A 10,119-nucleotide genomic window follows, 5' to 3' on the forward strand; every position below is an offset into this window, starting at 1 on the left:
CGCACCGGGGACCCGCCCGAGCCTGCGCCGCCGCTTCCGCTCTCGGGCGCGCGCGTCACTTCCGGCCCGGCCGCGGCGGAGCCGGGCGGCGGCGGCGCCTGCGCGCGCGCTCCCCCTGCTCCCTGCCCCGCCCTTCCCGCCGCGTGACGTCACGCCCCTCAGCCCCGCCCACGGGAGCGCGGGGGGCGGGGCTACCCGGGGGGGACCCCGAAGTGTGTGGGGCCCCCAGGGCACGGGGGCGGCTGAGGGAGGGGGTCCCCCAGGGAAGTGGGGGCCCCCCAAAGTGTGGGGGGCTCTGGGGGGCCCCCAGGGCGCCCCAGGGGGCTGTGGGGATACCCAGGGTTGTAGGGTCCCCAAAAGTGTGGGGTCCCCCTGCGGCACAGGGTGACTCAGGGGAGTGTGGGAGGGTGCCCCAGGGTTATGGGGTCCTCCAGAGTTTGGGGGGACCCTTAGGGGTAAGGGTGGCCCTAAAAGTGTGGGTGTACCTCGGGGGGTCCCCAAAACATGGGGTGCCCCAGGGCATTCGGGCAGCCCAAGGGAGTGTGGGGGTGCCCATGGGTCCCCCAAAGTGTGGGGTGCCCCCACAGAGGGAACGAGGTGCCTGGGGKGCATGTGGGTGCCCCAGGCAGAGGTGGGGTTGGGGGGCACCCCGAGGGTTTGGGAGCACCAAGGGGGGTGCCGAGGGCGTGGGGTCAGGCAGGGCGTCCTGCCCAGGAGGTGGTCGCCCCACGCCTGGGGTCCCGATGGCAGCTCCCGCTGGCTTCGGGGCAGGGACAGCCCGGGCCCCCATGGGGCTGGGGCGTCGCTGGAGCCGGTGCTGGGGGCCGGGCCACCAGCAGCCCCCCGCCGCCGCCCTGGCGGTTTCTCCTTGGGGGGTCCTGGGGGGGGGTTGCGCCACCCCCCAGGGGTGCCCGGGAGCGGGGCYGCYGTGGGGCGGCCGTGGGGCACCTCCCCGTGGTGCCGCTCTGCAGGGTCCCCGGCGGGTGCCGCGCGGCCGGTCCTGGGCTTGGGGCACTGAACGCGGGCTCCGAGGCGCCCCTGGAAGCCGCTTGGCCCCACGGCGTCGCGCGTGGGGCACGCTGCCCGGAGCCCACTCTGTTCCTCCCGCCGGCTGGCCCTGCTCCGGCGGCACCACCCTGTGCGCAGCAGGGAAGGGTGAATCTCGGCCCTGTCAAAGGGGAAACTGAGGCACGGGGCCACGTCCTCCTTTTGGCTCACTGCCCAGGGCAAATGCTCCCCCGTGGGGCACGCGGGGGGGGGGGTCCTGTGGTCTTGCAGGGAGGCTGTGACACCCGGGAGGCCCCGAATGGAAACCTCCCCCACCCTCCGCCGTGGGCCCCCTCGGGCTCACGGTGCCAGCACCCACGGGGGAATCACTGCAGGTAGGAGGTGATTCCCCTCCGGATGCACCCACAAGTGACCGACCGCTGGGCGGCCAAGGGCGCTGCCGCCCCCRGAGAGCCGAGCCGCCCGCCATGGGGCAGGAGGGCGGCGGGGGCTGCCGAGCTCCCCCCAGCCCAAGGGAAGGCGGTCCGGAGAGCCGGGAGAAGGTCCCTTCTGGCTACCACTTCCTCTTTGGGCTGGATGGTGGTTTTGCAACCTCGCTTCCTCCCCAGGCGGCATAAAGCGGCCAGCGGAGCAGAGGCACGAGGGCACCGCGGCACTGGCAGCCGGCGCAGGTGAGGGACCCTCCGGCTCTCCTGGCGCGCGCCRGGGAGCCGGAGCTCCGCGAGCCTCCGCGGGCCTCACGCGCCCCTAGCACTTCGCGCTCCCGTGAAGCTCCGCTCCGGAGCTGTTTGGAGGTTGCGTCCGGATTTGTCCCCACGTCAGCCCGCAGTGGAGATTGAGACCAAGGAGAGAAGGACAGGCAAAATCCAAGGGGAGCTTCCCAAGAAGAACCGGACTAGGAAGGGCAAAAGACCCCAGACTTTGGGGGAAACAGCTAACTAAGCAACMGGTGAGTCCTCAAGGATGCTTGACTAGAGCCTGTGGTTTTTCTTTGGCTTTGCCACCCCTTGAGCTGCACGGCTAAGCTGCTGCCTGCCCCCATGTTTGGAGCGAGGTGGGGCCGGAACAAGGGCACTCGCTGTGCTGGGATGGTCTCTTGGGTCCGGCTGGCCTCCGAGGGCTGGGTTGCCTTGCACGGGGGTAGCTAGCYGTGGCGAGGAAGGAGCTGGCGTTGAGGGTGAGCCCGGGGGCTGTGCCTGGGGCTGGTCTCAGCTGGCTCCCAAATGGAGGCAAATCCTTCTCTGGGGCCTGGGAGTGCAGGTGATGTGGGTGAAAGCACCTGCTCCCATTTCCTTTGCACTTGGCGGTGGGCTGGGAGGAGATTTCCCCATGCCCTGCCCCTCCTCCCTGCCCCTGCAAAGAGACCTGCTGGGCCAGCTGGTTCACAGGCAGGACTTCCACGGCAGAAGGTTTGGGGAGGAAACTGGGTGCTTCTTGTTCTCYGGAGCAGCCCTGGGCTGGGCTGGGAGCCTGATACCCATGGCAGGGGAGTGGCACGGGGCAGGGAAAATCTGGTCCCCAGAGGAACCACAGGGATTTTGAGAGGGAGTCAAAACAAGAAGCCAAAAATACCCCAAGGGGAAGCATGTCTCTTCTACCCTGAGTGCAAGTGTCTGGCTCTGCCCAGAGCCCGTGGAGGCTGAGGAGCCGGCAGCAGCCCTGCCCTGGGGACCTTCCCCTTGAGCACCAGCAATGCCCTGGGATGCAGCCCACCAGGCAGATGGAGAGGAATCTCCACAGGAGCAGAGCTGGCAGAGCCAAGGAGGGTTTGTCCCTCCATTGGCACTGGTGGGAGCCTGGCTAGGCACTGAGTCCACCTCTGGGCTCCCAGTACAGAAGAGACTGACAAACTGGAGCTGCTCCATCCCCTGTGGACAGGACATAAGAGGGGAGATGGAGGAGCTGGGTTTGTTCAGCTAGGAGAAGAAAGGGTGAAGGGGGGGGATCTAATTGCTGTCTTCAGCTCTCCTGTGGGGGCTACAGAGAAGATGGAGCTGGATTCCTTGCAGAGAGACTCAGCAAAAGGGCAGAGACACCAGCAGAAGCTGCAGTGGGGAGGTTGCCACCAGGGAGAAGAGGAAAGTTGCTCCCAGGGAGAGTGGCTGGGTTCAAACCAGGCCAGCTCAGGGCGAGTCTCCCAGCACTGTGGAGCCTCAGCACCCTCTGAGCAGATCTGGCAACTCCACAGATGGGGAGAGGGAGCCAGGAAACGGGGCAGAGGCACAAAACCAGAGTGAAAAGGAAGCCTTAATCCACAACAGGAAAAACATGAAACCCTATAGTCTTCAGGGAGATGCAGATGGTGTGCATAGGCAATGTCCTAAATGCCAGGAGACACAGAAAAAGCAACTGTTTCTGTGATGTTCCCACCACAGTAGCGCTAAAGGGGCATGGAGATAGCCAGCAATGCTGAGCAGAGGAACAGGAAAACCAGAGACATGCAATGTTTCCAAAGCAGTCTGCAAAAGGCAACATGTCCTTCTATCTCAGGGAGGGAACTCGTCACACAGGGACAGGACCTGGGGAGAGAAGAAAGGCATGAAATCCCTTTCAGGCCTTCCCAGTTCCACTCTAACACCATGATTGCAGCACTGCTGCTGTGCGGGGTGGCAGAAAGGGCAGAGTCAGGGGAGAGATGCTGGAAAGGCTGGGGATGCTGGAGGGATCCAGAGGTACTTGAAGGCTGCAGAAATACTTGAAGAGCTCAGRGGTCCTTGAAGGACCAACATATATCTCAGGGCCCCAGATGTGCTCAAGGGCCCAGGTGCCTCCTGGAGGGGACTGAATTCAAGCAGAGGTGCTGCACTGATGGGGAGMCCCTACCCTGAGATGAGATGGTCGATCAGTGGTGGGGACCCAGGAGGAYACCTATGCCAATCAAGAAATCCTTTCTTTGTGGGAGGGGAGAATGGATGGGGACAGGGAAGGGATAGGGTTGRGACGAGATTTGGCTGGTCTTTCTCTGAGGACTTGTCCTTGGTGCTGTGTTGTTTCTGGTATGGGATTGACAGCAAACGTTGCCCGGCCTGGAGGGAACTGGGCTCTTCCTGGCAGCTGCATGGCTCTGGGACCATGCTGATTTGGAGCTGCAGACATGGCCTGGGAGATGATAGGTCAGGTTCTGTCCTGGGAGAAAGACTGGAGGAAGCAACTGAACTGTTGGGGGGGGATATTGTACAAGGGGACACGAGTGAGAGTGTCCACATGTAGGATTGCCCATTACCTGGCACAGCATGGACATGGGACACAGCAGAGGGATGGAGGGGCACTGCTGGGGGATGGAGATGTGGAGGACGCAGAGATGCTGCTACCTCTGGCTCAGACCATGCCTTGCACTCATGATGCCTTTGTGCCTTGCAGGCAAAATGGAGACGATTTCCTTCAATGGAGATCTCTCTGATCTCTTCTCACTTTACAACTACACCTATGACTACAGCACTGCAATGCCCGACACTGCTATCTCCTCCTCCCCATGCCGGCCTGATAGCTCTGTCCTCAATAAGTACCTGGTGGTTGTGATTTATTGCCTCGTCTTCCTCCTCAGTGTGGTGGGGAATGGGCTGGTAGTGTTGGTGGTGACCTCCAGCCAAACAAACCGCTCTGTCACTGATGTCTACCTGCTCAACCTGGCTGTGGCAGACCTGCTTTTCGCTCTCAGTCTGCCACTCTGGGCTGCCTACCGGGCCCATGAATGGGTTTTTGGCACCGTGATGTGCAAGGCCATCTCTGTGCTGCAGGAGGCCAACTTCTACAGYGGCATCCTGCTGCTGGCCTGCATCAGCGTGGACCGCTACCTGGCCATCGTTTATGCCACCCGGGCTGCCACTGAGAAGAGGCATTGGGTTAAGTTTGTCTGCCTGGGCATCTGGGTCTTCTCCATCCTGCTCTCCCTGCCTGTTCTTCTCTTCCGAGAGGCCTTCACCTCACCCAGCAATGGCACGGTATGCTATGAGCGCATTGGTGGTGAGGACACAGCCAAGTGGCGAGTGGTGCTGCGGGTCCTCCCGCAAACCTTTGGCTTCGCGGTGCCTCTCCTGGTGATGCTCTTCTGCTACGGTGTCACCGTACACACCCTCCTCCAGACCAAGAACGCCCAGAAGCAACGGGCCATGAAGGTCATCCTGGCTGTGGTGCTGGTCTTCCTCATTTGCTGGCTGCCGTACAACATCACCTTGGTGAGCGACACCCTCATGAGGACTCGGGCCATTGCCGAGACGTGCGAGAGGAGGAACCGCATCGACACAGCCCTCTCTGTCACCCAAGTCCTGGGTTTCGCCCACAGCTGCATCAACCCCATCATCTATGCCTTCATTGGGCAGAAGTTTCGCAACAGCTTCCTCAAGATCCTGGCCCAGCGTGGGCTCATCAGCAAGGATGCTGTGGCCCGCTACGGCCGCAGCTCTTTCGCCTCCTCCTCTGCCAACACTTCCACCACCCTCTGAGCCCTGCTACTCTCCAGGAGCTGCCTGGCTTGCAGCAGGCCCCAGGAGCCCGACTCTCCCTTCCCTCACACCCCAGCCTCCTCGCACAGACTYCAGGGACGTGGCCTGGGGTGCCAGGCACAGCCCTTCAGGGCTCCCCACTCTCAGATGGGTGTCAAATGGGTCTGTGCTTGCTGCATGTCAGTGATGGTGAGAGTGTGCATGGGGGGACTGCCTGTGACTGCATGTGTGTGCAATGSTATGTGTATGATCATAAATTTGCATGGGTGCAATTGTGTGAGATTGCATGTAGTGCGTGATCGTATGTGCATGCAATCATGGTGTGATCACGCATATGTGGGAGTCTGTGTAGGTGTGATCGTGTGAGGCTCTATGTCTGTGTGTGCACAGCTGTGTGTGCATATGTGAGTGTGCATAAGTGTGTATGTGGCTGTATGTGTGGCTGAGCAGGTGTATGTGCGTGTGACTGTGCACAATAATACTCTCACACGCAAATATGTGCAAAAGCATTACTGGATGTTCATGAATTCCTGTGCATGTTAGTGTGCGCAACTATGTTGTCATCTGTGAGTTGATACACATTTTTGTGCATTTTATGCATGTGTGTGCACAACTGTGTGTGAAAGTGTGTGTGACCGTGAATAGGGAAGTATGCATGGGAGAGTGCATGGTTCTGTGTGTGTGACTGTGTGTGTGATTGTGTGCGTGTCAGTGAGCTGGGGAGGTGTGTGACGGTGCACATGGCAGTGAGCCGGGGTGCATGTAGCTGTCCATTAGGCTGCCTAATGCAGCAGGGATGGAGTGGCCCTCAGCACCATCAGCAGGCACCAAGGACACAGCAAGGGCTGGTGGGCAGCGATGTCACGGTGATGTGCGAGGCTGCTGCTGGAACAGGGACCCCAGCTGGAACAGGGCGCAGGAAGTGAGAGGGTATGAGCCACCCTGACCTTGTTTCCAGAGAAAAGATGCCCAGCGTTGCCCTCCCTCCCCTCACTTTGGAACAGAGCCTGTGACGTTGGGGACCCCATGCCAGAGCCATGAGATGCGGATGGTGTTTATGCCTGATGGCTGTCCATCAATAAAGAAGCTGATGGGTTTGTCACCCCTGTTTGGCTCCTGTTTGCCATAGGGATCTGGCCATGTGGGATGGAGGTGGTGGGACAGGGCTCAGGCACACCTCTGGGGAGCCACTTGAGCATGGTGTTTCCTGGTGATATGGGTCCTGGATTCCTGTCGTGCTGAAAAAGGCTATGTTCAATATGTCCAGGCCACCTTGCCCCTGTGGTGCGTGCTGTAATGCTCATTTCCAAGCCAGGAAAACATCATTACCCAAGAGGCTATTGCAGATGTTTTTGCATCCTGTGTGTCCCCAGTAGGTCTCACTTTCTGCGTCATAGAACCAGCCCCTGTCCTGTCCTGGGGTGTCTATGACCTGTTAGTCCTTCCTGGGAACAGGGCGGGGGGTGGGGCAGATTCCCGCCACCCCTTTCCCAATACCCATCTGAGCCTGGATGATGCAAATCAGGGCAAGATCCCTTTGCAGCTGCTCTCTGCCCTCGCTGACACAGAGCCAGCCCCGACCTCAATGAGCCAAGGGGGCCAGCACTCCTCTTGTCCCCCCCAGTGCTGTGTGTCCCCCCCGCCTGCCGGGCGGTCATTGTGCAAAGGGCTGGGAACCTGCCCCTTACACAACTGGGCAGGGGAGGAGGGAGTATTTCCGCCACGGCTTGGGCAACTGGGGCTGGCACTGAAGTGCAGGAGAGTGGCTGGGGGGGGGGGTGTGACCCTGCTGGGGTCCCACCTGCCACCCTCCACAACACAGGTAGGGTGTCTGCCTTAGCGGGCCCAGGCACTGTTCCATGGGGGGCTCGTACTGCTCTTCCGCTGTCCCCTGCCTCGGGATCTTGGGGGTCCTTAACGTAGCAGGTATCAGTGGGTGCCTGCTGTGTGCTGTGTGGTGGGTGGTGAGGGGCTGAGGACAGGGGCACAGGGGTCCCTCAGCACCCAGGCTTGGAGACCCACATCCTGGGGCCTCGAGGCTGGGCAGGAGCAGTGGGGCAGCTTGGCAGGGACAGCCTATCACCTTTGCATCCGAGAAACCTCTTGCCCAAGTGGTTCCTTGCAGCCTGGCAGGAAGCTGGGGGTGTTGGCTAAGAGCTGCCTCCCCTGCCTGTTGCTGCCGCCCCGCCAGGGCCTCATGGTGGGGCAGGGGCTCAGAGAGGCATCAGATGGGGCATACTTTTCTGAGACAGGTTCCTCCCAAGGAGGGCTTGGACAGCCTGCCTTGGTATCACCTGCCTCCTGCACCCCGGCCAGGGATTCAAACCGACGACGACCAGCAGGTGACACAGAAGCCACAGAGTTAGCAGCAGTGAGTTGTTTTTCTCTCTGTGGACCAGCCACGTGAAAGACGGGTCTGAAACCCTAAACTCTGAGTGGAAGGACCCGCACAGCAGGCCCTGGACACCTGGGTCCCTGGCTCATGTGAGTCCATGAGGAGGCAGTTAGGGTGGGCTGTGGCTGGAGGGGGTGTCAAGGCATAGCACGATGGACCTGGTCCTGACTCACGTGGCCGGCTGGTGCCTCTGCTGGTAGCAAAGCAGGCACCAACGGCCCTGCTTGCCCACGTCCACAGAGCACGCGTGGCACACCTTGCCCTGGCATAACCTGCCGAGAAAGGATGAGCTCATGAGCACAAGGCCATGATATCCCCGTGCCCGTCATCCCTCTGTATACCCACCTCCCTGCCCCATGCTCTTGCCCCATGCTCTCCCTCCATGCCCCAGGTCCCACCTGCAGCAGTACCGCCGGGAGAGGAGGCGGAAATCTTTGCGGCAGCGGGCACACAGCCCCATGTCACGGGGCGCCATGCTGGGCATCTGTGGGTCGATGCCCTCCGTCTTCTGCCACAGTGCATCCTTCTCCCTGCAGAGAGGAGTCAGGTCAGCTCCACCTGGGTGCAGAGGCTGGCAGAGCCTCTCTGCCTCTGCCAGCACCCTCAGGAGTGGAGGTTACACCAAGGCTGGACCCCYTGGGTGCATAGTCAATGGGTGGATATCTCTCTTGGGCATCTCCCTTTCTGCAGTTGGTGGGGACTCATGGGAGCGTGGCTGGGTGGGCACAGGCACGTGTGCACACACACACATGTGAACACTCACACATGTAGACACTCACACATGTGCATGCATGTGTGTGTGGGGGGCACATGAGCCTGACGGCATGGACAGGTTACGCACAGGCAGGAGTGTGTGTGCGTCTTGTACCTTCTGTTGCACTCACAAGTGTTACATACTCCCACGCGACATCCCCTTTTTGGCTGCCAGCTGTGCTCTCTGGTTTACACACATGCAACAGCCATGGCAAAAATCTGTGTGCCCTTTGCTGTAACAGCCCCCAGTACAGCTGCTGCCCGCGCACCACTAGCCCACCAATGGGWGGTCTGCGTGCAAGGCCTGGCCTCGAAGATCCAAGGTGCGCGCACAAGCCTCCACTTGGGTTTCTAAGGTAGCGAGTGGGATTTTCCTGGGCTCTGGTGCCCTCCTCTGGGCAAARGGGTTTGAGCGCATCCATTTGCACATGGCACAAAGTCTGCCAGCCATGGTGGCCACAGAAAGGGTGGGCACAGGGCTGCCCAGGGCTCTCACCGCAGCAGCTCCAGCAGCCGCCCCTTCATGTCACGGATGAGCTCCTGCTGCCGAGCCTGCTCCTCACCACGCGTGGCCTCCCGCTCCATGGCCTCCCGCTGCGCCCGCTGCAGGGCTGATGCCCAGCGCTCCCCATCTTGCTGTGCCCTGGCACAGAGGGTGGCACAACAGCTCTGAGATCAGTCCTGGGGTGGTGGGAGAGCTGGGGAGGTGAGGGGGATCCCCTCAACCCCACAGCTGGCCATCTCTCCATCCATCCCTCCATCTGCTCACCCATCCATCCCCCAATCCATCCATCTCTGCATCCTGATGGCCATCTCGCCATCCACCAGTCCATCCATCCACCTACCCAGCTGTTTTTCAGCTGTTCATTCATCCTTCCCTATCCCTCCATCCCTTCATCCTCTGCCAACCCATCCATCCCTCCATCTACTCATCCCCAATCCATCCCTCTCTCCCTCCACCCATCCATCCCTAATACATCTCCCCATCCCAAATTCATCCTTCCACCCAGCCCTCTGCCCCCCTTACCCATTAGTCCCCAGACCAAACCCYTGCCCCATCCCTCTACCCGTGCCCTGTCTCTGCTCCCCGTGGGGAGGCAGCAGGGCATCTGGGGGGCAAATCTYCCTGTCCCAGGGCCGCCGCCATGCGGTGAGGGGGCACCACAGTGGGAGTGGGGGGCAGGCCGGGGTTGGGGGGCTCTCGCCTACCTGCCCAGCAGCTCCTCCAGCCGCATCACCTCCTGCTGCTGGGCCTGGAGCTGCTGCCGGCCCTGCTGGGCCTCCTCCTGGGCCGTGGCGGCCAGGGCGGCCAGGCGCTGCGGGGAGAGGCGCCGGGCTCAGCCGGGACCCCCCGCKGCCCCCACGGCACGACTGGGGGGGCTCTCGCTGGAGGGTGCYGGGGGTCTCACCCGCCCCCACTGCGGATGCGCCTCCGGCAGCCGCCCGTACCGTCACCATGTTGGCGGCCGTGCCGGGGCCCGGCTCTGCCCCGGCCTCCGCAGGCTCCTCTCCGCGGGGCGC

The 10,119-nt window shown here is 61.7% G+C and overlaps 2 protein-coding genes across 3 annotated transcripts in view; one reads left to right on the forward strand and one right to left on the reverse strand.

Annotated features, from left to right (window-relative positions):
• The first annotated feature begins 4,358 nt into the window (after positions 1-4,358).
• Positions 4,359-5,450, forward strand: LOC146592471 (C-X-C chemokine receptor type 1-like). Of its 2 annotated transcripts, XM_085310960.1 has the most exons (2): positions 4,359-5,187; positions 5,272-5,450. In XM_085310960.1, the coding sequence occupies exons 1-2, from the start codon at positions 4,374-4,376 to the stop codon at positions 5,448-5,450; spliced, it is 993 nt and encodes a 330-aa protein (XP_085167086.1). In that variant the 5' UTR covers positions 4,359-4,373. The 2 variants fall into 2 exon arrangements, with proteins under 2 accessions (XP_085167086.1, XP_085167087.1); XM_085310961.1 differs by having other exon boundaries at positions 4,368-5,450.
• Positions 5,451-7,806: 2,356 nt separating this feature from the next.
• Positions 7,807-10,119, reverse strand: part of RUFY4 (RUN and FYVE domain containing 4) — a 7,772-nt gene continuing 5,459 nt past the window's right edge. Inside the window, exons 9-13 of the mRNA XM_085311049.1 lie at positions 10,048-10,114; positions 9,808-9,914; positions 9,095-9,241; positions 8,244-8,375; positions 7,807-8,117 (exon numbers count right to left, since the gene is read on the reverse strand). Of these exons, the coding sequence (XP_085167175.1) occupies positions 8,015-8,117; positions 8,244-8,375; positions 9,095-9,241; positions 9,808-9,914; positions 10,048-10,114 (556 nt within the window). The 3' untranslated portion in view covers positions 7,807-8,014. The remainder of the gene's footprint in view (positions 8,118-8,243; positions 8,376-9,094; positions 9,242-9,807; positions 9,915-10,047; positions 10,115-10,119) is intronic.

The sequence above is a fragment of the Rhea americana genome, unplaced genomic scaffold, assembly GCF_003343005.1.
Source record: "Rhea americana isolate MKP2758 unplaced genomic scaffold, rheAme1 scaffold_33, whole genome shotgun sequence".
NCBI classification, from domain to species: domain Eukaryota; kingdom Metazoa; phylum Chordata; class Aves; order Rheiformes; family Rheidae; genus Rhea; species Rhea americana.